General features: G+C 33.0%; 2 protein-coding genes across 8 annotated transcripts in view; one reads left to right on the top strand and one right to left on the bottom strand.

Moving 5' to 3' along the window:
• The window catches only part of ube2g1a (ubiquitin-conjugating enzyme E2G 1a (UBC7 homolog, yeast)), a 215238-nt gene that overhangs the window by 9436 nt on the left and 177831 nt on the right, over positions 1-27971 (bottom strand). For 3 of the 5 annotated variants that reach the window (XM_073949894.1, XM_073949890.1, XM_073949893.1), the window contains 2 exons: positions 19628-19699; positions 12127-12295 (listed from right to left, as the gene is read on the bottom strand). The gene's annotated coding sequence lies outside the window, so the exon portion shown is untranslated. The remainder of the gene's footprint in view (positions 1-12126; positions 12296-19627; positions 19700-27971) is intronic. The other 2 variants (XM_073949892.1, XM_073949895.1) reach the window with 1 other exon arrangement.
• On the top strand, positions 1664-27245 carry spns3 (SPNS lysolipid transporter 3, sphingosine-1-phosphate (putative)). 3 transcript variants are annotated; one of them, XM_068221278.2, is made up of 14 exons: positions 1671-2042; positions 2135-2267; positions 7303-7548; positions 7640-7705; positions 11858-11994; positions 12132-12283; positions 13266-13332; positions 15179-15318; positions 18116-18268; positions 19778-19967; positions 21608-21673; positions 21957-22055; positions 23569-23740; positions 25512-27245. In XM_068221278.2, exons 3-14 carry the CDS (start codon positions 7341-7343, stop codon positions 25556-25558), a joined length of 1497 nt encoding a protein of 498 aa, XP_068077379.1. In that variant the 5' UTR covers positions 1671-2042; positions 2135-2267; positions 7303-7340; the 3' UTR covers positions 25559-27245. The 3 variants fall into 3 exon arrangements, with proteins under 3 accessions (NP_001093506.1, XP_068077378.1, XP_068077379.1); NM_001100036.1 differs by lacking the exon at positions 2135-2267 and having other exon boundaries at positions 1664-1787; positions 25512-25975; XM_068221277.1 differs by lacking the exon at positions 2135-2267 and having other exon boundaries at positions 1668-1787; positions 7306-7548.

Raw genomic sequence — 27971 nt, 5'->3', positions numbered from 1 at the left:
AACATTATACTTCAGTTCAATTGTGTGTGTGTGTGTGTGTGTGTGTGTGTATGTGTGTGTGTTTTTTTTTTAAGTTAAAATATCCACTAAAATTAGCAGAAACATTTAGTTCTGAACTGATAAAATGAGAACCAGTAGTAATGATTGAAGACCAAAATAATTCAAGAAGACTGGAGTGACAATGTTTCGAATTACAGAAATAAATACAATTTCTTACATTTTACATCAATTACATTATCAATGAACAGCAAAGACTTTCAAAAACCCTGACAAATCATAATATCCCCAAATATCTGACCTGCAGTGTACATCTTGTCAGAGAAACTGCACAATAAAGACCTTAAACATGATTTTTTTTGTCTTATTTAGTCTTTACTGTGGTTGAATACCGCTGTACTTTCAATGACAACAACTTTCAACTAAATATAAATGGCTTGCAAATGATATTATGTTCTGAATAGTGACTCTAATTTAATTTCAGTTTATTATGTGTCTAACTTCTTGTTTATTTAATCAAAATCCATAAACTTTGTTATTATGGCAACCCACATCAAATAATAATTTATAGTGCATGCAACAACACACATGCAAAACATTTAATCATTATTTGAAATACACGAAAGACATGATGACAGGTCAGTGGTTTTAGGTAAAAATTTTACATATTGTGTATATGTAGATTCATTCATTCATTCATTCATTCATTCATTCATTCATTCATTCATTCATTCATTCATTCGTTCGTTCGTTCATTTATTCATTCATTCATTCATTCATTTTCCTTCAGCTTAGTCCCATTATCCATCAGCAGAATGAACCGCCAACTTGCGGATGCTCTTCAAGCTGCAAATTAGTCCTGGGAAATATCCATTCACACAGATACACCACGGCCAATTTAGCTTCTTCAATTCACGTACACGCCTTAGGACTGTGAGGGAAACTGAAGCACTTGGAGGAAACCCATGCCAACACAGGTAGAACATGCAAACTCCACACAGAAATGCCCACTGACCCAGTCGGGACTCAAACCAGCAAGTTTGCTGTGAGGTGACAGTGCTAACCACTAAGCCATCGTGTCGCCCATTTTACATACTGTAAAATATATTTTACGTGTGCTACAATGAATGACTGTTTGTTTTAGAGAAGTGGTTCGGCAGAGAATTTCACAAGAATGGCAACATTTGCATCATAATGGAAGCACCACAGTTTCGCCAAGTTTCTCATTTAAATTAAAAAGCAACCATGAGAAAAATAAATAAATTGAAAACTGTAGAGTGGGAAGTACTGCAGCACACCCGATTATAGCTTGGAATGATCAATCTACTACATAAAAAGCCATAAACTTTACAGAGTTTATCAGACAACACAAGATTAGGTTTCCATTTGAGAAAGTTCCCTCACGGGTGTGGATTTTCCAGCAGCTCTGTCTGCAAGACCTTTGTCCTGGTGTTCAGAACATTAGCCTGAAACATAATGCCAAACACCCTGGCAAAACTGGGTAACAGATCGATGCAAAGCAGAAAGCATGATGTGAGTGCATAGATGAAAATCTACGGGTTTGTGGTGTATAATGCAACAAGGAGGAACTGTTCATCTGCATGTGACCAGAGGAAAGGGGGCGGGGCTTGATTCTAACTTGATAACCCTGCAGCGTGCTGTACTCACACAGGAATGCATTTCTGTTGTGACATCTCAACGAACACAGAAAAAAGACAGAAAGTGAGAGAAGAAAGACAGACAACAGAAAAGATGGATTAGAAGAGACATTGGAGCACATAAGCTGAAGCGTAAGTCATTTTACATTTACATTATGAAAATAGTCGAGGTGTTATGATGCAAAAAATGAATCAGTCTCATTGTCAAGTCTGCTTCATTCCAAATTGAGTCAAAAGCTGAACAAATATATGGCATTGTCCTGCTGTGGTCATACTCTGATAAACATCACAACAGTGGCATTGTTGGTAGTCCGCTGAGGATCTCAGACCTGAACTGAACCCTGAAGTCTGATGAAAAATAAAAGCTTTCTTCATAATTTGATATGAGTGAGTAAAACACATGTATATGAGTTCAGTTTAAAGAGTCAGTCAGTGGGTAAGACATTTTAAAGTAAAGTGCTCTTCCTGTGTTAATATAGGGTCATCATAGGTCTAAAATAACACCAGTTTGTGGGTTAGGATGGAAACGAGACAGCTTGCTGGGTGCAACCAGCAAGATCACAACCATCTTCAAGATAACAAGTTCCGGTCTACATTCCATTCTCATAAACTGTAGGTGTCTTGTAGTGTAAATCCCCCTCCCCCGAAAGACAATTATGATTAAAAGGCATCATTTGCCTTGAATTTGCTACCAGGAAATGTGCACACTGCCAAGTAGCTGCATCTACTGTATATCCGCAGTCATGTTTTTACAGCAACTATAACATAGACGCTTTTTATAATTTTTTAATAGCATGTCAGGACCAGACCTTTTTTGGTATTTCTGCATGGAATTTCGTGGAAAAGATCTGTGGATTTATGCAGATAGATTTTGAGAGCATAGGAGCTGAAAAACTAACAAATAAAAATATAAATTTTTAAAAATGTTTTAAAATGAGGTTCTCCTGCTCATCAAGGCTGTACTTTTTCATCAAAAATACAGTACGAACTGTAAGATTGTGAAACGTTATGGCACTATAAAATAACTGTTGAAAAGTAGTTATTATTAATATTATAGTATATATTTGTAGTAGTTATTATTAATAGTATTAATAGTTATAAAAACAATAATGACTGGAGTTATAACTTCATTTGAAACTACATAAGTAAGCAGCTAATAAATAAAAAGTAATAAGTATTCAACAATTTAACATTTTATAATAATTGCCGTCTTGATGAACAAAATGATTTTCTTAAAAAAAAAATGAAAAAAAAAAAAACTGACCCTAAACTTTTGACTGAAAGTGTATATATATTAGATAAGATTTTAACTTAAATGGTTTGTAGCAATCCGTTTCCTTGAATGATTTGTGTTATTTACTCATTTAAAACAAGCAAGTAACAACAAATTACACCAGTCCTGGACATAACACAATGTGTGGGAAAAATTAAGAAGAAGCAGACATAGTGAGCGCATGAAAAGCCAATGGGTGACATATATATATATATATATATATATATATATATATATATATATATATATATATATATATATATATATATATATATATAAACAGTCAGCCCTGTAATACATCCAAAAGACTTAAAAAGGTATTTTACAAATTGTATTGTACTAACTAAATCAAAACATTTGCATATAGCTAACATTACTACTGAAATTAAAATAAAAACTAATAAACATTCACATATAAATAAAGAGATTGAATGATGGGCTCAAAAATCTGTGTGAATTTGCAAATTTTCTGCAAGCCCAGATTTCATGTTGGCCTACATTTAAACTCTTACTGTAAATCCAATTAGTAAACCTTACTTTTAAAAAAAGCAACCAAACCTAGTTAGGTGAATTAGGATTTATAAGGTACTAACAAGTGCCTGCAGTAACTTAAAACAAATTTCCTCACAAAAGCTGTTTATTCTGTAAAGTGATGCCTCTCTGCTATTGGCTTCCATTAAAACAAAACTCTGGTCTCCTTCCTCATGTACTGGCGTTAGCTGTTACACCTTTTCAGGCAATAATTTCCGTCCTGTCACCCATTGGTTTTGCATGCTCTCACTACGGCTGCTTCTTCTTCATTTTTCCCACACATTGTGTTATGTCCGGGACTGGTGTAATAATGTGCATTTGTTGTTACTTGCTTGTTTCAAATGAGTAAATAACACAAACTGTTTGAGGAAACCGATTGCTACAAACCATTTGAGTTAAAAACTACTCTACTGTATATGAGTACTGTGAACTTAGTCCATTTAAGTAATGAGGTATTTAATTAACTCATTACCGTCAACACTGAGTTCAAAACTATTTTCAAATGAGTAGAATTAGCTTTCAGTACATTTTTTGTAAACGACACTCATTTCATTTGATAAAGTTGACTGTTGGGTTTTACAGTGTATTAGATTTTACAGTTTGAGGAAGAAATACACTGCAAACCTGTAATAAAAGGTAGGAATTGATTATAAATTGAATTATGATAAATGTTTCCCCTTTAGCAATGATCATAATGTCTATTTACCTAACACTGGAACATAAACAAACAGCATTATAACTCTATCCAGTGTTTTCCAGCATATTTATTGGCATATTTATCAGTTTTAAAGTGCTGCCTCTGTGTACATTTGTCATGTCAGTTTGACTAAATTGTAGCTTTTAAATGGCATCAAGCTATTAGCAACACTGTTATAACAGGGTGTACATCCGGCATAATGATATTAGCCAGCGCCTAAAAAAAACAAGCAACGTGACCCCTTTCTCGCAAAGAGATCAATGCACAAAATATGAACAAGAGTGAGAATGCGTGTATAATTTGTTAAAAAGAAAGAAAAAAATGTCCAAGAGTTCACTTTACTGGATAATACGGTTGGTAAGCTCTAAACATTTTTTAAGAAACAGCTTAACATGCTTTTTAATTGCATTAACACCTACACTTTATATTGAATATATTCTTTCTGACTATTATGGATGATCGTTCTTTAAATGTAAATGATTGTAAAACAGGATGTGTAAGTCATATAAACCATCTGCTGTTCACTGATGATTTAGTTAGATTTTTTTTTTTTTTTTTTAGTAATTATGTCCCATTACAGATACAGGATTGCAACAGTTGCTTTTTATATGTTCAAACTATGGTGTGCAGTTTGATGTAAAACATTTTATAGCAAAAAAAGTGTGAATATGATTGTAAAAACCAAATATGAATTTAATATTTCCACTTTCGGTGATTTAGTAGGATTTAGGTGATCCAATTTAAAATGCAGTGTAAAAATTAGAATATTTGGGTCATTGTTAAAGATGATTTGAATGATGATGATGACGACGATGATGATGATGTAAAAAAATGAAGAATGAACTGAATTTTTTATTATACTAGTAGAAAGTGAAGACAACAAAGATATGGTAGAAAGGATGAATCGACGTGGGAAAAGATAAAAGGAATATACACTGAAACAGTATACTTGATACAAACTTAAAGAATAAAAGAGCACGATGGATATCAGAAAAAATACTGGAAGTAAAAAGAGACAAAGACTTACGTAAAATAAATAAAAATGAAATAAATAAATAAATAAACACTCTGCCATGAGCAATGGATAGAACATAAATGACAAAAATGACAAATTCACGAAAGTTACATAATTCATAATAACATAATTAGACTATAAAAAAACTATGCACAAGATCTGTAATGCTTTTCAACCAAAGTTGGCTATACTACAGAAGAAAACTGGAAGCACAGGAGAAAATAACAGAGAGATGAAGCGAGTTTTTAGTGAACTGTACAACAAGCATGTTGTTGCATGCTTTTGTTAAATAAATGTAATTTCACGTCAAATTCTTGTTTTAATTAGTAATTATTTGACGATACCTACCTCTAAATTACACTTGAATCCAAATCTTCATGGCTATTCATACTGTTTTTAGTCTTAGTCATTCACAAGAATCATGTAAAGTTTTTAAAGATAAAGTTCTTTGCAAACACTCCTGTTACTAATACGGTCTATTATCTACCCAATCTAAAAATGTTCTAAAAAGTCTGGTCCTCTAACAATATCCCTTTGTAGTGTGTAATACACACACACACGCATGCACGCACGCACGCAGACACACACACACACACACACACACACACACACACACACACACACACACACACACACATACTCCCACACACACACACACACACACACACACGCACGCACGCACGCACGCACGCACACACACACACACACACACACACACACACACACACACACACACACACACACAGTAAATAATATTTGACTAGATATTTTTCAAGACACTTTTATACAGCTTAAAGTGACATTTAAAGCCTTAACTAGGTTAATTAGGTTAACTAGGCAGGTTAGGGTAATTAGGGAAGTTATTGTATAACTATGGTTTGTTCTGAAGATTATAGCTAAAAAATATAGCTTAAAGGGGCTAATAATATTGTCCTTAAAATGGTGTTTAAAAAATTAAAAACTGCTTTCATTCTAGCTGAAACAAAACAAATAAGACTTTCTCCAGAAGAAAAAATATAAGCAGACATACTGTGAACATTTCCTCGCTCTGATAAACTTGCTCTATCATTAAGGAAATATTTAAAAAAGAAGAAAAAAGAAAAAAATTCGAAGGGGGCTAATAATTCTGACTTCAACTGTATATCTCCGGTTCTCTAACAATACCACTTTGTAGTGTGCAATAAGATAAAAAAAACAATAAAACTTATACAAATCAAGATCTTTTAAAACTTATTTTGATTAAAATAAATTAAATTAAATTAAATTAAATTAAATTAAATTAAACTAAATTAAATTAAATCAAATCAAATTAAATTAAATTAAATTAAATTAAATTAAATTAAATTAAATTAAATTAAATTAAATTAAATCTCTTTGGTCCTCTAATAATATACTATAAAATAAAATAGATTAAATTAAATTAAATTTCTCTAGTCCTCTAACTGTAGTATAATGTATAATAAAATATAACAAAAATTAAATTTAAATTTAATTTATTGAGATATATCCAGTCCTCTAACAATACCTCTTTGTAGTGTGCGATAAAATAAAATGTATACAAATTAAGATCTTTTAACTCTCCTTTTGATTACTTTTGTTCTCATTTGTAAATCACTTTGGATAAAAGTGTCTGCCAAAATAATAAATGTAATGTAAATGTTTAACATTTAGCTACTTTTCTTATCTCACACTTCTCACTGTTAAAAAGTGAAGTATTACCCTAAAATTCATGCTTCTTATTCTCACTTGCACTGACAATGATGACTATTGTTAGACTGCTAAGATATGCCTAAACACTAAAAAACTGTCACCCCGACAACAAACATCATATTTTGCTGGGAGTGCTTGACCATTTATACTTATTTCATTGAACATATTTCATTCATTGTCTATAGCAGTTATAGCTCTGCTCCAGACTTTTTTCCACATTGTCATGGTAACTTCAATCTAAATACATTCTCCAGTGCCAAGGAATCACATGAAATCCACATGAGCTTTATAACATGACATAACATAGCTTTATAACATTATACACATGAGTTCACTAATCATTCATCAGAACAAGGGTGCTTGAAAATCATGTTTTGCCAATTCAACCATCTGTGTTTACCAGTCATCTCTCCTCTTACAGTAGCAAAAGTCATTCAGAAGCTATAAGGACAGGAAATCATGGCCTCTGACCAACACAGACCAAAACCCAGATTGAGTCTCCGCTCCAGCACAACTATACGATACGGCTCCATGAGCTCTGAGCATCCGGATGGAGACCCTTCCACCCCGCAAACAACCTCCATCTCTCAGAGACGCTCCTACATTGCAGTGGCAGTGCTGTGTTACATCAATCTGCTCAACTATATGGACCGTTACACTATAGCTGGTGAGCACACTGTGCCTTAAACCCACTCAAATGCATGGTTGACTGAATATCTCTGTAAATAAGGATGCACGTGGTTCTTTTTCTGTTCCAGGTGTGCTGCTTAGAATACAGAAATTCTTTTTCATCTCCGACAGCACATCGGGCCTCCTACAGACAGGTATCAGTATGAGTTTCAGTATATTCCACACTAAAAAAAAAATTTTCTTTGGGCTTACTAAATCTTTTTTAAGGTAAGTGGTTGCAAACAATTTATATGGGCTGAATTTAAACAAACAAATTCAATTTAGTTATGATCAACTTAATTTGTTTATTTAAAGGTGCAGTAGGTAAGTTTGACACCCAGTGGTTGAACTAGGTATTACATTCCTGAATCAAAACAAACGAAAGCGCAGGTTGCCAGATTGACAGAGTGAGTCTGATGATTGGGCACGCCATAGAAGAAACATTGTCCATATTAAAAAGGAGTTTTTGTCCAAACCAACACCTCGAATTGATAAAACAGAAATGGCTTCTATTTCTTGCTTCTGTTTCTCTGGTACACCTCATGTGCTTTATTCAGTGGTAAATGCTAATAATGTGAGCTTGCATGGCATTTTATATGAAATTTTTTGCCATACCCATGAAAGCGGCAACAGACAGTTCCTTGAAAATAAAATAAACCGTTTGAAATTGAACTTTAGAACTGAGAAATAATGCAAGCCAACACATATCAGTCGTTCAACATGTACATTTAATAATGTTAAAGAGTGTTAATATGTATTAATTAGAGCAGTGGTTCTCAAACTTTTTTCACTATGTACTGCCGCAGAAAACTTGTCTATCCAAGTACCACTATGACCGGTATTGAAATACAGTAGCGTAGTAGGCCTAGTTAAGCAGCTACAGCTCTGCACAGTTCAAAAACAGAAGCAGATTTATTTTTATTATTATTAATATTTAGTATTGTCAGTGACTTTAAACATTATAAATAGTTTGAACATTAACACTACACTGTGCTCACAGGTAAAAAAAAAAAAAAAAAGATAAATAAAATGTCAACGTTTAAATTAAAATATGCTTTTAAAAGTCAATTATTAAGCGATTCCTCCGCGTTCCACAAGAAGAAAGCTTGTGTACCACTAGTCGTACCCTTACCACAGTTTGAGAACCACTGAATTAGATTATAAACCTTACCATTTCGTGAGTGAGTGCACTATTTTGTGTATTTCAATTTCTGTGTGTTTCGTCTGGTGCAAACAGCCAAATTGAATATCACGGCAAATCTCATCATGAAGCGTGTTGTTAGGGCATGCGGTTACAATATAACCTGCTCACCTAATGTTTACGTTTGTTATATTTAAATTATTTACTAAGTTATAACTTAATGTGCAAATCTGAATCTGCGTCTCAGTTCAGAGTCTGCTACTGTCCACTGGGGGTTGCATTTCAGTCATAGACGCATGCTTTGAGAGCCTTTCAGAATGAATGAATGAATGATATACGCTGTTTCCACCAGGGCAACACAGGGTGCTGAAATTGGCTAAACTGGCATTGGGCGGGTTAAAAAAATCCAAAACAAAGACAGTTGTTTCAGCATAGCAAACACATTTTCAAAGCAGAATATCTGACTTCAGCATTGTTTTTCAGATAAACAAAAATGTTCACTTGGCATGTTTCTTAAATCTCTGCAAAAATATTATGATATTTTTATGCTTTAGAAGAGTAAAAAATGTACATACAGCACATTTAAATTTCAGCCCATATAAATTGTTTGCAACCACTTACCTTAAAAAATTTTGTTAATCCAATAAATATTTTTTTCAGTGCATTGACTTGACAGTAAAAGGGTTATCATTGTGGAATTTGATTTCAAAAGAACTTCCTTCACTGTAAAAAACAATGCAGGGTTCCACACAATTCATTAACGTTGTCCCAAAACATTAATGTTGTCATCAAACACAAATTAAGTTAGCAAAACAAATAAAAGTGGATTAACCATAAAGCAATTAAGTTGTCACAAAAACCTTCAAGAACTGTGTTGTTTAGCTCATTTTCAGTAAGTACAGTTGAAGTCAGAATTATTAGCCCCCCTGTTTATTTTTCCCCCAATTTTTGTTTAACGGAGGTAATATTTTTCAACACATTTCTAAACATAATAGTTTTAATAACTCATTTCTAATAAGTGATTTATTTTATCTTTGTCATGATGACAGTACATAATATTTGACTAGATATTTTTCAAGACACTTCTATACAGCTTAAAGTGAGATTTAAAGGCTTAACTAGGTTAATTAGGTTAACTAGGCAGGTTAGGGTAATTAGGCAAGTTATTGTATAACGATGGTTTGTTCTGAAGATTATCGTGAATATAGCTTAAAGGGGCTAATAATTTTGTCCTTAAAATGGTGTTTAAAAAATAAAACAAAAAATAAAACAAATACAAGCAACAAAAATATATTATTTTGAGTGTTGGTTAATAATTTTTTTTGTTAGCTTTGTAAGCAAGACTAGCATTACGCTACACACCATTAGATATACAATAAAAATTGTGCGTTTATGCAATCTGCCTTGGAGCTTGCTTTTTTTGAAAGCCCCAATGAGTCTGAGGATCTGAATCTGAAGATGATGAAAGTGGTTTTGCAGTTTCCCGTCAGTCACTATCTGGTCTTTAAACGGCTGGTTGATTATACTGATTACTGACAGTCAATAATGTAATACACAATTTGTTCCATGGATTGTTCAACTTGACTATAATACACAATACTACAAAATACTAGAAAATAATACATTACAAATTGCATTCAAAGGTATTCGGGGTAAAAAGCCGTTTTGCAATTTGAAACATAAAAATCAGTTTTAAACTTTGAACTTTACTGTAAGTATTTTTGTTCAACTACTATTCATTTAAATTAAATTAAATTTAAAACAAAATGCAGTTGTTTATGCATGTTTAATGATGTTTAATAAACACATTAATGGTGTTTATTTGCTGAAATGAATTTTAAAATCTGTTTTATTTGTATTGTGCAACATATATTTGTAATTTTTTTTTATGCATAGTATATATTGTGAAAAGGCGGAACACAATAGCTAGTTGTATGAATGCTGTAATGTTTAAATAATTTTACATTAAAAATGCGTGAAGGTTATGTGGCCATCTGGAAGAACGCAGCATCTTATTTCTCATAGAATGCATTCTCTGTTCTTGCGGTCTCCCAAGTTCATTCTTCTAAGGTAACCTGGCAAGACTGCTCTTCTCAGCCTTCTTGGAATTGAGAAACAGCCCAGGTGTGAGTTAGAGGTGGTTGGAGATAAACTGTGCAGAGCTGCGGCTCTTTAGCAATTGAGTTGGAGACCATTGCTTTACAGTAATAATGAATCAAAAGTGAAACTAACCTGAATGTATGGTGTAATGAAACATTTTCAATGTAATAAATGCTTTTTAAACTGTTTGTTAAAAAATAAAAAATAAAAATCTGTCAGTTTAATTAAAAAACAAATTGGTTCATATTCAAAAAACAGCCATGAAAATCATAGAAATAAAACAATACAAGCCCATTCAGACTCTATATGAACAGGATGTCATGAGAAGAGCAATAAATATTAGTGCTGATTCCAAACTTCCTCTTTTCAGTGAATATCAGCTGTTACTATCAGGGAAAAGACTGGTAATACCAATGTGTAAAACAAATAGATTGAAGCTTTCAAATGTTCCTACCTCGAAAAACTGTTGAACTTTACCAAGAACAATGCACCTGTACTACATAAGCACCTGACTGTGTTCTGTGCTTTATATAATTCATATTTTTATATGGTCTTATTTTGTAAACAATGTATGTTTTTAATTGTTTGTGCTTAATTGTTTTGTTAGTATTATTTGTCTGCTTAAAGCAACATTGTAGCACCTTTTTTTCCAAGACAAATTTCCACTCTTGGTCAAATAAAGTTTATCCTATCCTATACTATCCTATCCTATCCTAAAAATGTTTCTATGTTTCCTATGAATATATAAAAAATGAATGAATGTATTGAATTCATTGAATTAACGAATAAATAAATAAACAGGCTAATTGTTTTTCAATCAGATTCATTTCTAAAGGCTATGTGATTCTGTAGATTGGGGAAAATTTAGTTTTAAATTCAATTGATATATTTATGTATATTTTAAAATCTGTTAAAAGAAATCACTTATTTTAAAGCGTTTATAATAGTTCACAGCATTAATCTTGATCCTGACCAACATAAAACATGTCTTAAAAAATCATATTGATACTAAACATTTCAGAAGTAGAGTATCTTTGCCGTCCACCTTGCAATAACATATTTACAGTTTTTATCTGCAGCTTCATGTTCTTGGCACCAGTGTTCGGTTACCTTGGAGATCGCTATGATAGGAAGCTTATTATGATCGTTGGGCTGGTTATGTGGATCGTCACAACACTGGGAAGCTCTTTCGTCAGAAAATCGGTACAGTACAAAGTCTCACAGCTTCGATAACGTGTATATGATTTATATTTCACACCTACACCTTTAACTATACTGGATTTTTTTTATGGAGTTACATTTTTTAAGAGCACAATTTAAAGTCTTAATTCTCACCACAGCACTTCTGGGTTCTGGTTGCGACAAGGGCTTTGGTCGGGACAGGAGAGGCCAGTTACTCCACCATTGCTCCTACTATCATTGGTGACCTGTTCGCTGGCTCCAAGAGAACTCTTATGATCTCCTTCTTCTACATCTTCATACCAGTTGGAAGGTGAAAACCTCACTGCAAAATTAAATAAAAAGAATTGATTGCTGTCTACATCGATAGCCCAGTGGTTAGTCTTGTCATCAATCCCAGTTGTAAAGGCAACAATGAATAACTTAACTTCTTGTTGATCATTTGGACACTGCTTTTAGATTCTAAATGAAACTGTATAAAAATCCTCTATATCACAAATGCATTCCACAGCCGGGTCCAGTTCTACAATTTCACTGGAATGTTCAGGCATTCTGGGAGTGCAGAAATACAGACTCTCATTGTTTGTTTTCTTCATTCTGCTTGACTGTGTTTCTGAAGTGCACACTGTCAGACTGTTTCTGTAGGTTTTGTTCACATTAGTGTTCAGGAGTGTGCTATTGACTCATGATTCATTCAAAAACACTGATTCATTCGGGAACAAAACAAGTCATGAGTCAGTCTGTCTGTTTAAAATACTGATTCAGTCAAGAATGTGGCCACACTTTATTTTAAGGTACAGTTATCACTGTTAATGAACCATTAACTATGGTTAGCTTCAATAAAAGCCTCATGTGCAGCTTATTAATAGTTATAAGGTCGCACAAAAGGCAATAGTCCTATTTAAGGAGCACAAAATATTCAATAACTGACATTTAAAACATTCCCACATTGCTTACTAATCTTAAAACCAATACATTTACCTAATTGTCAATAAAAAGGTTTAACATTCTTAAAAAAAAACTAAAAGAAAACAAATATTTTATAATAGAATCAAATTTAACATGATAATTTATAAGATTTCATCATATTTATTAATAGGTACAGGTGAGAATTTGTATGTTGTCTCATTTTTACATATGTGTATGTGTGTGTTATCCTGTAAAAAAAAAAAAAATCATTTTACCAATATTTTGCCTTTTAGCAATTGTTTTTCTTTTCAATTTAGGTATCTTAACTTTGGGCCATATTTACAAGACCTCTGTTGAATCTTTATTTTTATCATTCTTTCTTGCAGTGGTCTTGGATACATTATTGGGGCAACTGTAGCTGATGCAACAGGAGACTGGCGTTGGGCTCTAAGGGTGAGAAAATATATATATTAAATTATTTTGAAGGGCACCTATGATAAAAATCTACTTTTGTTAGCTATTTAGACAGAACTGTGTGTAGGCACACAGTCACCTACTGTGTGCCTGTGTGCTGGTGATTGTGATAGTGTCACAATCACCAGCAATCTAATCCTTGCAGATTGCTGGTATGAATGCAGATCGCTGGAGAACTTTGCACACACCACACTAAAGAACTACTTATCCAGTTATGCACCGCTCACACACACACCGGTTCCGGGTTCTATTGATTACTTACTTACACACACACACACACAAACACACACACACACACACACACACACACACACACACACACACACACACACACACACACACAGCAAAAGGATCATTATGAACTGATTACATGGACTGTATTCACAGCACACATGCATACCTCTGGGCTGACTCTTGTTATACTTTTTTTTTTACATTACAACGTGTTTTTCTTGCCTTGCAGTTTTAGACCCTTGCCTTGTTTTATTGTTTATTCCTGTTTGCTGCCTGCTTTTTGACCATCCGCCTGTTTACTGACCATGACTCTGGATTTCCTGTATACATCTGTTCGCCCGTGTTGATCGTTGCTTGCCTGACCATTCTCCTAATAAATCTGCATATGGATCCACACTATTTTTACAGCATCCTCTCATATAACATATAGTGTGTCCACTGTCATATTGAAGTTATAGAAACACAATACGTCTCTTTTTTTTTAATTTCCTGACATTAAAATAGGACCTAAATCCCAGTGATTTTTATAAAGTTTAAAATGTTTTTTACAAACTGCATGTTAGTAATAAAGACAATAAAATTGCTATGTAATTCGCAATCGCTATAATTACCAGGGCCGCATGGTGTTAGTAAACGCTAATATATGGTTGTTTGTGTGTGTTTGTGTGTGTGTGTGCTGAAAATGGCATTTAAGTGTGAATCATCACTTCAGAAAGTCTTGAATAAACTCCACCACAAATACATCAAATAAACTAGTATGTATTTTTGACTAATAATCTGAATTTCAGCTTCATCTGAGTCTGCCTCTATCACTGACTGCCGTTTATCCGATGTAAAGCAAGAATAGCAGACACGAACAAGGGAACGTTGGGTGAAGAGAAGCAGCTCATTTGCATTTAAAGCCACAGGCTACAAAAACAGCTACACTGTACTCAAGACAGCAAAATTAGCACATTCTGGAAACTATTATTAATGACTTTATGGGTGTTTTGAGCTGAAACTTTACAGACACATTCTGGAGAAACCAAAGGCTTATCTTACATCTTGTGAAATGGGTAAAATAGGTGCCTTTTAAGTAAACATATATTAAGAGTGACAATAATGCACAAGCACCTACAGCTTTAGTGATTAAGACTCAATCTGTTAATCTTGTATTATAGTATCCTAAACTGTAGAATAAAGACGCTAGAACAAAGCTATTGCTCAGTACTGCATTATATTTAAGTGTTTAATTGAATTTCCTCTAACTCCTACTGCATACCTGCATTCCATTCAAGCAAAAAAACAAAAAGCCACTTTGATGTGGAGCTATTTATATTCTGTTCTCAGTAAACGGCTCTTTTAATAGTCCTTAGCAGTCCCAAACAGAAACAAAAAATAAAACATATTGAGCTTAAGTTTTTTTGTTAAAAAGTTACTTCATCCAAAGTTTTAAATGCTACAAATATTTGAGCTTCCCTCAATAAAGTGCATTGAGCAATGTGTTTGGTTATTTTAGCAGCTCTGAAATGATCAATATAATCAAGAAAAAAAATCTACACCTACACCTATAAAAGAAAGCTGTATTTGTTTTTGTTTTTGTTATTTCTAGGTTAGTCCTGCTCTTGGGGGACTTGGTTTGCTGCTTCTGGTGTTTCTTATACCTAACCCTCCTCGCGGAGCATCAGACAATGGAGGAGCAAACATGGAAACCACTTCATACACTGAAGACATCAAATACCTCTTAAAGAAGTGAGTACAGACTCTCGTCATGTGCACATCATTCAATCCACCATGTGCTTATAACACTTTTCAAGGTGTTTGTTTGTTTGTCATGAACTCAGGTTTCATACAGTATCCTCTAGGACAGTGGTTAAAGGGCTCAGAATGACAAATTACTTAAAGGGATAGTTACAACATTGTTCCAAACCCATAAGAAATAAACAAATGAAGAAAAAATATTTTTTGTCCCCCATTAAAAGCATATTCACTTGAAAATCTGAAAAACTGAAGAGTTTTAATCCAGTTCTCCAAAAGAGAAAATGCTTCCTAAGATACACAGATTTAATTTAGGCTTTTATTCAAACATAAATATTGACATGTTTTGCTATCATTTGGGAGAACACACTTTCAGAGGAAGGAAAGAAATCTTTTAGATTGCATTACAACTATTTTACCTTGTGTTATGTATTTTTTAAAATATGTTTTAAGATATAAAACAAAAAACAGAGGTTAAAATTGTAAACACTTGATTTAATAAAACATGACTTTAAGAGTTTATTTGATTATTACTTCAATATAACAAAGCTACTTTGTGTAAAAAAATGTGTATTTTTGGCAAATTTACCAGATATACTACAGGGCATATATAATAAATATAGCTGCTTTCACATACACTACCTGACAAAATTATTTTCGTCAATCCCACTTGTAAGAGCATCAAATAATAACTTTTGATTGATTATTTGGAAAAGTGGCAGTAGGTAGATTTTTTTGATGAATCATTTGTAGAACTGCATCACAATCATCACAAATACTGCAGAAGACCTATTGGAACCCACATGGACCCAAGATTCTCATAGAAATCAGTCATGTTTGGTGAAGGGAAAACATTGATTTAAGGCTACATTCAGTATGGAGGCTTTCGAGAGATCTGCAGAGAGGATGGCAACATCAACAGCCTGAGGTATTAAGATTTTTGTGCTGCCCATTACATTACAAACCACAGGAGAAGACAAATTCTTCAGCGGGATAGCGCTCCTTTTCATACTTCAGCCTCCATATCAAAGTTCCTGAAAGCAAAGCAGTTCAAGGTGCTCCAGGATTAGCCAGCTCAGTCACCAGACATGAACATTATTGAGCACATCTAGGGTAAGATGAAGGAGGAGGCATTGAAGATGAATCCAAAGAATCTTGATGAACTCAGGGGGTCCTGCATAAACGCTTTCTTTGCCACTGCAGATGACTTTATTAATACGTTATTAGAGTCATTGCAGAGATGTATGACTCATGGGATTCATACACAATATTAAATCGTTTTCCACTGCACCATGACTTTATATTCTATATAGTACAATATTTCTGGTGAGTGACAAGACTTTTGTCTCAGCAAAGTCAGACCTTACTGTCCTAATTAAAAATTTTAAATCAAGATCATATTTTATTTTGGTAAAATAAGTGTTAACTAGAGGCCTTTGCCTTTCATATAAGACACTTATGATATCAAATGATCAACTAGAGGTTAAGTTATTATTTGCTGTTCCTAAAACTTGGATAGGTGACAAGACTCAGGTCAGTAGTGTAGTGTGTCAGGTAGTGTGTTTTATTGGACAATAGGTGATCAGTAGGGGTAAAAAATACGGTTTTACCTTCACAATAAAACATATTGTTTTACAGATGTTTTCCATTTATTTACATGTTTGAATTACAACTGCAGGACCTTGATCTGTGCCCTGACAAAGTTAGAATGTTTATCTATGCAGTTGAACAAATTTACTTTTATTGACATATGTTTGTAGTTTGAAACAATATATTGTAGAGGAAAAACACAGAAATAAATTCATTAAAAAACATAAAAAGTATTTATTACCTGCTTTTTTATTAATCTCAATGTGAAAAAAACTTAAACTTACAATTGATTTTGTAGTCCAAGGTCACATGCAGTTGAAGTCAGAATTATTAGCCCCCCTGAATTATTAGACCCCCTGTTTATTTTTTCCCCAATTTCTGTTTAGTGGAGAGTAGATTTTTTCAACACATTTCTCAACATAATAGCTTTAATAACTCATTTCTAATAACTGATTTATTTTATCTTTGCCATGATGACAGTAAATAATATTTGACTAGATATTTTTCAAGACACTTTTTTACAGCTGAAAGTGACATTTAAAGTCAGGTTAACTAGGCAGGTTAGGGTAATTAGGCAAGTTATTGTATAACGATGGTTTGTTCTGTAGACTGTAAAAAATATAGCTTAAAGGGGCTAACAATTATCTATAAAATGGAAATTAAAAATTAATAACACAATAAGAAATAACACAAATAAGCCTTTCTCTAGAAGAAAAAATATTATCAGAGATACTGTGAAAATTTCCTTGCTCTGTTAAACATTATTTGGGAAATATTTAAAAAAAAAAACAATTAAAAGGGGGGCTAATAATTCTGACTTCAACTGTATATCTTTTAAAACTACCAAAAATGTCAATAAAAGTCACTTTTTACACTTTACAACATAGAAACATTGACTGTAAAAAATATAATTAATTATGTTTTTAATTCATTGTAACTTATTAAACTAAGTTAATCATGTCCAAACTTAATTTTATAAGTTATATAAGCTGTTTTAGTCAGTTTAACATAATATAAGTTCAATGGGTTTATTTGATTCAGCTTAAATATTTATGGCAACCAAGATTTTTTTTACCATGTTGAAGCTCAAATAACAGAGTTTTCTGGGCAGATGTTAATTATTAAATTTATTTTACAATGTTATTAGTACAGTTAGTTTCTAAATTGGTTTGATGCTATTTACTGTGTCTCCCTCTTCTAGCCGGAGTTTCGTCTGGTCTTCTCTCGGCGTTACTGCCATGGCTTTTGTCACCGGGGCTCTGGCTTTCTGGACGCCCACCTTTCTGTCTCGTGCACAGGTCACACAGGGTCTCAAACAACCCTGTAAAGAAGAGCCCTGTGACTCTGTGGACAGGTACAGCCTTTTGGCTTTATATAACAGATCTGAGAGAAAACCAATGAGGTCAACAGTAGACTGAAAGATAAGCCAGAGATTAGTTGAGTAGCTGTGGCTTCCTCTGTGATACTGCGTAATCCTTGCCTAGATATACATTTTACTGTTGGCTGCAGCTTTTTTGCTCTTGCTGTCCATAAACGGATCTAATCCATTATGTTTTTCAGCCATAGACAAGTGCCAATATTTAATAATATTTATGAATGGTATTGTTATTGTTGGCACTTTAAATTAGCATGAATAATTCTTTATTAATTAAAAAAAATTAAATATTTCAAACATATATTTATATCGTGATGTTGTAAAGCTTAAACACTTTGAGCATTTTTACATCTTAATCTAGCCTAAGACACGAGATATTTAATAATTTTTTTTTGATTGTTTAATGTTTGTTAAGATTTACAGTAAGGCCACATTTGTTAAAATGAGCTATTTAAAGTAAAATAAATTAAAAAGTAAAAAAGTAAATGCTCGCAATGTGTGTGAATGCGGTGTCTTTATAGTCCTAGTAATTAGTCCCTCATGAGCTTCCAGCTGTGTCTGTGTAATCGGGGAATCAGAAAGTGGTGTGTGAATGGAAAGACTTCTGGGAGGTGTATTTCATATAGTAGCAGATGTGTAGTTCTGTGCAGATCGTTGGTGACCGTGACAACTATAAAGTGTTAGCTATCGTACTTTCCAATCTTTTTGTAATTTAATTTGTAGGAAACATTGGTTTACTCTGAACATTATTATTTCCTGTCAATTTTGATTTGTTAAAATGTCTTTTTTTTTTTTTTTAGTTTGGCAGGTATAAAAGCAGTAAAAACTGTTAGGTCAAAAAAACATTTTCTGGAGGGCTAATATGTTTGCTTTCACATGTAAGTATGATAAAGTAATGCAGAGAATAAAGAAATAAATGGAAAATGCAGACTTTTTTGGTTACAATAGCTATTACCTCTAATAATACCTGGAAACCTTTTTTGTGTTGTAACAATACAAATGTATGGTGATAAGAGTAGAAATTAATGCAACAACAAAACAAAATGGTAACACTAGTTTAGGTCACAATTCACACTAAACTAAAGTGATACCTAATTTACTGGCTTATTACCTGCCTATTATTAAGTTATTAACTGTCCATTAGTAGTTATAAAGTATGATCTTATTCTGCTTCCCTAATTAAAACCTAAACCCAACTTCTACCTAACTAATTAAAAAACAGCTAACCAGTAATTTATTATGCTAGTAGTGTTAGGTAATGGTTTATTAATACTGTAAGTGACCTAAACTAAAATGCTACCAAAAAATGTGATACAATCATATAGCTACCATTTGTACCTCCAAACTGTGCTGATCATCTTACAGAGAGAGTATTGTTCACTTTTTCTAGTCCAACTGGTCTAGTAGGGCCTGTGAGGAACAAAACACAGAGAAGTGGGGCTGAAATTGAATAACATCACATTGTTTCTTCTTTCTTTCATGCGTAAGCTACATTTTTGGAGCAATCACAGTGGTGACAGGGGTTGTGGGGGTGTTTCTGGGCACCTGCATTTCCAAGAAGCTGAGAGACCGAGTGCCGAACGCAGACCCGCTCATCTGTGCCGTAGGAATGCTCAGTTCCTCACCTTGCTTCTTCATTGCTATAGTCCTGGCCTCCACCAGCATCCCGGCCACTTATGTAAGAACAGTTCAGCTATGCTGCTGGATTATTCTATGGCATTCAGAATTTCTGTTGATATTAAGGGAGTAATTCACCCAAAAAGAAACTTGTTTTCTTTTTTTTTTGCAAAGTCACCGAGCTCAATAACAATTTTAGACTCCAGTGACCAAAATATGACCTTTCCTGTAGAAAGTGATTTATTAGATAACATAATTGTAATTTTTGGTAAGCTATTCATTTAAAGATATAGATTATTTTTAACTAACACAATTGGGTTTTCAATGTTTTCGATGACATGGGCATCTATATAATTTGTTATGTATAAAGAATTTATACTTTAAAATAAATACTATATATGGGCCTAAAATATTATTTAGACAATATTTAGTTTATCTTAGGTGACATTATTAAATTTATTTTACTTCATATTTTTACATAATTGTTTACATATTTTAACAAATTGTAATTATGAATTTTAATCTAATTGAATTGATTTGTGGGTTTCCCTCACAGTCCAAAGACATGCGCTATAGATGAATTGAATTAACTAAATTGTCCATAGTGTATGTGTGTGAAAGAGTGTGTGTGGATGTTTCTCAGTGTTGGGTTGCGGCTGGAAGGGCATTCGCTACGTAAAACATGCTGGATAGGTTGGCGGTTCATTCTGCTGTGGTGACCCCTGAATAATAAAGGGACTAAAACGAAAAAGAAAATGAATGAAGGAATGAATGATTTCATTTGTGTATTTAGTTTGTCTAATAAAATTATTTGATATTATTCTTAAAATTATATTCTTAATATAATTGTATAATCTTATTATTACTCATACATTTATTATATAAATTTATTAATTTATTATTGGCTTATGTAATATTTTATTTAGCATCCATAGCAGCAGCATATTTGCAAAAAAGTGGAGGGTTTTGAAAACACTCCACTTTTTTGCAAATAGGCTTATTTTTCCAGTCACCTAGAGGTAAAAGGTTGAGTTTTGCTGTTTTTGAATCCATTCAGCCGATCTCCGAGTCTGGCGGGAGCACATTTAGTTTAACTTAGCATAAATCATTGATTCGAATTGGGCCATTAGCATCTCGCTACATAAAAAATGTTTAGATCTTTTTCTTATTTAAGGTTTGACGATTCTGAAGTTATATCATGTACTTACACTAAAAAAATGCTTAGTTCCACAATTAATTTGAGTTGAGACAACATGATGGAATTACGTTAACGTATCAGTATTTAAAACTTTAAGTGGATTTAACATAAAACAATTAAGTTGTCCCTTAAAAACTTAAGAAATGTGTTGTTTCAGCTCATTTTAAACAAGTAGACTGAACAAACAGCAAACATCATTTTTTGAGTGTACATCATATAAAAGTTCATTTAAATAGGAAAGTGAACTAAACTCTTTTGTCATTTGTGAGCTAGATGCTAATCGTTTAATCTGATTCAATGATTTATGCTAAGCTAAGGTAAAAGTGCTCCCGCCATACCCTGTGACCAGCAGAAAACGGTAAAACTCAACTGTTTTCAGTTGTAAAACAAGCTTATTTCCAAATAAAAGTGGAATGTTTCTTAAACACAGATTATTTTCTGCTATAACAGCATGTGACCACAAGGATGCACTATTTGCTCTACAATGTATTTTTTTCTTACAGACATTCATTGCTATTGGAGAGACTCTGCTGTCACTCAACTGGGCTATTCTGGCAGACATTCTTCTGGTGAGAGGTCTATACATCACAATACAATAAATAAACAAACAAACAAACAAACAAACAAACAAATAAATAAATAAATAAATAAATAAAGACATAAATGTAACACTCTTTTCAAGCAAATGGTTTAACATATTGAACATTAACCATTGTGCTTAAATGTAGAAACATCGAGGACACTGATGTATTGTTGAATTAATTGTTCTACATTTTCCCCTTGTGATTACTAGATTACAATTGTAGAAGAATGGTTGGAATTTAAAGCATTTTTCTAAACTTTTTCTTGTAGTACGTAGTGGTGCCTAATAGAAGAGCGACAGCAGAGGCCTTGCAGATTATGGTCTGTCATCTTCTTGGAGACGCAGGAAGTCCATACCTTATTGGTGCGGTAAGACTATTATGATCCACAATACTTATAAAACAGAATTGCGGTCAAAGGCTGCCAATGTCCAGAAGTACCTAATGACACTCTTGGATACGAAATTGCATCTTGTAAAATAGCAATTGTATTGGTGTAATTACGTTGTGTTTTACAGTTTAATTTAAGGCAATAAAGTGTGAGAGAAACATACTTCCACAGTTAACTGATTAGGTAGTGAACTACAAACATTATCTGTACAATGAAAAAAATATTTCTGCAAAATTGTTACAAACTATTTATATGGGTTGAGTTTAAATAAACAAATTAAATTTAGTATTGTTCAACTTAATTAATTTGTTTAAATTTAGCCCAAAATAAATTGTTTACAACCACTTGACTTACATTTTTTTATTAAATCCAAGGAAGCATTTTAAAATCATTGTATTACAGTTTTTCCAATTGTTGTTTAAATGTGCATTATTAATCAGCATTATTTCCTTAAATATGCACTAATATGCAAATATTTCTAGCACAAATAAATTGATAATTGGATCAATATTGTTTCTTTTTTGTTGTTGACATACTAGAGTGAAAGTTTATTCAGAAAAGATTTCATGAATCTTTTATCACTACATAATTCAGAAAAAAAAACATTTGTGTTTACAACTTTTAGACTGTAGAATAAAACTGTAGAATAAAATATTATATATAATCAGGCAAATTATGTACACTACTCGTCAAAGGTTTGGGGTCTTTTTTTTCCCTGTTTTTTTTTAAACAAAATTATTGTATGTATTTTCATTGTATATAGTTTCAAACGAAATTATTACTCCAGTCAGTATTGCTTTTATTACTATTACCATTAATAATAATAATAATAATAATAATAATAATAATAAACAAAAAATAATTATAATTTTAATAATTATAACATCAACAATAATGATAATAATAATAATAAAATAATAATAATTATAATTAAATCACTATTATTAATATTAGAGTGATTTCTGAAGGTTTGTGTGGGTTTCCTCAAGTCCACAGACATACGCTATAGGTGAATTGGGTAGGCTAAATTGTTCGTAGTGTATGTGTGTGAATGAGGGTGTATGGATGTGTGAATGAGGGTGTATGGATGTTTCCCAGCACTAGGTTGCAGCTGGAAGGGCATCCGTCTCCTTTGTATGTCACACCAATTACAGGTCTTTCAGTCTCTGCTAATGACCCGATGATCTGAATTAGGTGTGTTTGGTTAAGGAGACATTAAAAATGTGCAGAGCTGGTGGTCCTCTGGGAATGTGGTTGAGAGACACTGTACTAGAGGCATCATTAGTCAAGGAATCTCTAATATGTATACCATTTCTAAGTTTGAATCTCAATGTAGTAGCAACGTTTTTTTTATCAGATTTTTAATATGATCTTGACAAAAAGGGACAAAAGAAACTGTCCAAAATTTCTGAATGGAAATAACTGTGTTTTTGCCTGTATAATGTCTTGCCTTAAAGACTAAAGACTGTAATCTTCTGCGTGCTCTCTTCAGATCTCAGATTCTTTGAGTAAGTATAATACCACAGACCCCAGCTGGGATTTCCGCAGATTGGAGTATAGTGTTCTGCTGTGCCCCTTCATTGGGGTCCTGGGAGGGCTGTTTTTCCTCATGACCTCTCTGTATATCAAAGAGGACCGGAAGGCAGCAGAATTGCTCACTTCAGGTAATAACAGCCCACCACAATGACAGACTGCCTTTCTACTTGTGTCTCCTGATGATGCTTATTTGTTCTTGGGCATAATCTACTTGCTTTTATGTATTTCTGTATGTAAATGAATGTAAATGTAAAGCATTTACTGAATGTAAAACAAAACTCCAATAGCAGGTTTATTTGAACAATAAAAAAGTAAAAGGATGAACGTTTTAGTTTAAATGAGCATTCTAAATAGTTGAACAAAAGCTGGTGTCTTTTAAATCAGTCAAAAAAGGAATCAAAAGTTGGTTTAAATGTGAAAGTACTGTATTTGTTTATAAAAGCTGTCAAGCTTTGCTGCTGGCATTGTGTTTTTGCTCTAAGCACGCCACAATGGCATTAACTAACACACTTGACAGTGATAATATCATCTTCTAGCTAGTAACAAAGTATAAAAATGACACTGTGGCATAACACAGAGTTTTACACAGGGATCAAAGTTGAGTTTAGGACAAAGAGCTCTCTTGTGCTTCTGGACCTTTTCCACTGAAGGCAAATTTATGAACAGAGCAGGATCATATCTGCACATATAAAACAAAAATTAAATTTATAAGAACACTTTTCTTTACAATTAAATTTTAACTTATAGACTCCCTGTGTTTAAAAGTATAGTTCATACAAATTCCAAACTTTTCTACACACACATATATATATATATATATATATATATATATATATATATATATATATATATATATATATATATATATAGAAGTTCTATAAAGCAATTATTGTTTGAATTTGAAAATATTGTTTTAATGACAGCAGCTCTTATTTTTGGGAATAGTTCAAACAAAAATCTAAATTTACTCACCAATTAGCTACATTCAAGTGGTTCCAAAACTTTTTTTTTTTTACACAAAAGGCGATATTTTAAAGAATGTTGAAAATGTGTAACCATTGACATCCAAAAACAAATACCACAGAAATCAATGATTACAGGTTCCCAACACTCTTCAAAATATTGCCTTTTGTGTAGAAAGCAACTCAAGCAGGTTTAAAACAAGTAAAGGGAGAATAACTGTCCCTATAAGACATTGGTCTCAAACTGGATTCCTAAAGGGCCGCAGCTCTGTACAGTTCTGCTCCAACCCTAATCAAACAGCTTATCTAACTAATCAAGGTGTTCAAGACTAGAGACTATAAAGCAGGTGTGAGTTGGAGCTGGTTGGAGCTAAACTATGCAGAGAACACTTCAGAAGTTGAGTTTGGGAACACTGCTTTAAAACCTTTATTTAATAACAGATGCAAAATATGACTATTTCAAATTTCGAAGAAGTAATGATCTGCTGGTTTCTTGCATACTGTTTACTTCAGTTTTTTTTGTATTCATCAACATTTCTGATATATTGAGGGCTGAAAACTAATAATATCACAGCAAAAACACACATTTTAAAATATAAAAAGGCTGCCAACAATGCAATCTCTGGTTTTGGGTGTTACTTCATAACAGTGCATAAATACAATCAAGCTTTAAATGAATCCTACCCCTGGCAAATTCCGACTTAAAGTTTTTGTTGAAATTTAAATAAAAGCTGAGAAATGTATATTTTTCCCACATTGATGCCTCTTGTACATCATTGTATTATATTTTGGCAAAAGCCAGTGCCATTTTCAGTCAAACAAAAACTTGCTGGTTAAAAAAAGTAACTTTAAGTGAGAATTCACCAGGGGTGTGAATTGTTTCTAGCTTGACTGTACATTTGAATAATTTCCTTGCTTTCTGTGTTCTCCAATACAGGACAGACTCCTCAACCAGAAATAACCACAGTCTCAGAGTCGGTCTGACCATGAAAACAACAACCCTGAGACCTTGAATAAGCTTTGATACATCAAGCAGACACATGTTAATACATATGGATACACGGACAATGAGAATAAAGGCTTCAGGAACACTGTAACAGAATAAAAGTAACATGTAAAAGTTTACATGGCAAAGCACTTAGCATCTTACTGAGACAAAAGCACATTAGCTCCATTTGTTACACGTTTAAAGGCAAGACAATGCAGGTTAATGAGGTATAAATATTAACTAATAATTATCACCATACTTTGATAGCACGTTTTATAAAATGGTGTATTCATTACGCAATTGAAGCATTCATCAAATAAATAGGTGCTAATTTGCATACAGTTGTAGCACATACAGTACCTCTGAACAAAGTGAATTCAGATTCAAGGTTTTTTTACTCAGCAGAATCAAAGGTTTTTACAGAAGGGATTTTAGGGAATCTCTTTTTTATCACTCCATTATTCCGAAAATACTGTGAACAGCCAGAAAAGATTTATTATTGTTGAATTAAATGCTGTATATATTTAGACAAACTATGTATAAACATATGCCTTTATTATAATTAAATAAAAGGTTGTATTTAATAAAGCAAATTATGTATAAGTGTATGCCAACCTCTGTCAAAAAACAAAACAAAAACAAACAAAAAACTTCAGAATACATTGCAGATATGACTAAAACTGTGAAATTTGGACTATATAAGTGGTGCTAAGGAGAGAATAAAAACTACTTTTAAAAATTAGATGACACAAATACTTTCTGTGCGACAAATGAAACTTAAAAGTGTATTTGGATGCTTTCTTTACCTTATACTGAGGAAAAATAAATAAATTTAAAAGCCTCAAAAATGAAAGGTTCTTAAAAAATTTCTATTAAAAAAAGTGTTTTAGCCTGCAGTGTCTCGTCTTTGCATTTCTACAATAGTCATATCTCACTTAGAGTGCGTGGTAACACTACAATAAGGTTATATCAATTAATGTTAGTTAATACATTTACTAACAGGAACAGACAAACAATAAATTAATCACAGTATTTGTTAATGTTTGTTAACATTAGATAATGGAAATAAAGTTGTTCATGATAACTCATTATCATGCATTAGCTAATGTTAGCAAGCATGCATTTGGACTTGGAATAATAATGTTGAACGATGATTAATAAATGCTGTATAAGTATTGTTCATAATTAATTCATGTTGGTAAATAACCTAACATTAATTACATAACTCGTATTGTAAAGTGTGACCGGGTATGGTTATGATTGGTTATTATGATTTTCTTGCTTGCGTCTTTTCTGTTTGGTAAAACAGAATGCTTGCTTTACATTTTTAGTTGCATTAACCATTTTTATACCCATTTACGATAATCAAGAAGGTGTCGTTCCAAGCTCAGCATGTTCTTGTCATTATGAGCACTCGTCCTGCTTTTCCTCCTCTCCGCAGCTGTGTGTGCTACTAATGAGAGCCTCAGGGGAACAAGGGGAGAGAACGTCCCCTCCTGGACCAAACCTGAAAGCTTGAAATACTGTATCTACTAAATCCGTCCTCCATTGTACAGACTGGGAATGTGTAGCAAGTCAATAGGCATTTTTCAAGTGCCATTGTTTTTATTGTGCTGTTTATTTTATTGTACTTTTGTCATCTTTTTTTATCAAAACATCGTTGAAATAAATGTATAAGCTTTCGTTTTAATTGCTTTAATTGTCTATAAATGATTTGTACACAGAATAATTCTGTCATACCTTTATGCAACGCTAGGTGGCAGAATATTCTCGGGTTTAAACCATCAGCGCACAGTGCTTAAAACGTTCATGAGCTGAACATGTGGAGTATTACTGAAACATATCAATAGTCCTTTATGACAGACAAGAAAGTGTTAAATATAGTTATAAACGTTTACAGTGGCGCAGCCGCAGTAGGTAGTGCTGTCGCCTCAACAGCAAGAAGGTCGCTGGTTTGAGGCCCGGCTGGGTCAGTTGGCGTTTCTGTGTGGAGTTAGCATGTGGGTTTCCTCCGGGTGCTCCAGTTTCCACCACAGTCCAAAGACATGCGGTACAGGTGAATTGGGTATGCTAAATTGTCTGTAGTGTGTATGGATGTTTCCCAGTGATGGGTTGCAGCTGGAAGGGCATCCGCTGCGTAAAACATATGCTGGATAAGTTAGCGGTTCATTCCACTGTGGCGACCCCAGATTCATAAAGGGACTAAATGAAATTTTCACTTAAAACTTGATACAAATTAAATTCTACAAAACAGTAACTATGAAATAGCAACAACAATGCAAAAATAATTTGAAAAAGCTAAATATTTTCTTGTAAAGATTAATATAATTTTTACAGGGTATGGATTATATATTACAGAGCTGTAATCGAAATTTGAGGTCTATCTAAACAATGAGAGCAAACATATTT

This window comes from Danio rerio, chromosome 5 (assembly GCF_049306965.1).
Source record: "Danio rerio strain Tuebingen ecotype United States chromosome 5, GRCz12tu, whole genome shotgun sequence".
In the NCBI taxonomy this organism is placed as follows: Eukaryota; Metazoa; Chordata; class Actinopteri; order Cypriniformes; family Danionidae; genus Danio; species Danio rerio.
This window is presented reverse-complemented; position numbering and strand designations above follow the sequence as displayed.

Bases quoted from the DNA above. Each gene is read 5' to 3' on its own strand.
- spns3 (XM_068221277.1), top strand. From the start codon at position 7,341: ATGGCCTCTGACCAACACAGACCAAAACCCAGATTGAGTCTCCGCTCC. The intron at 18,269-19,777 runs GTACAGCCTTTT...TTCATGCGTAAG, and splicing joins CCCTGTGACTCTGTGGACAG to CTACATTTTTGGAGCAATCA. The intron at 19,968-21,607 runs GTAAGAACAGTT...TTTTTCTTACAG, and splicing joins CCAGCATCCCGGCCACTTAT to ACATTCATTGCTATTGGAGA.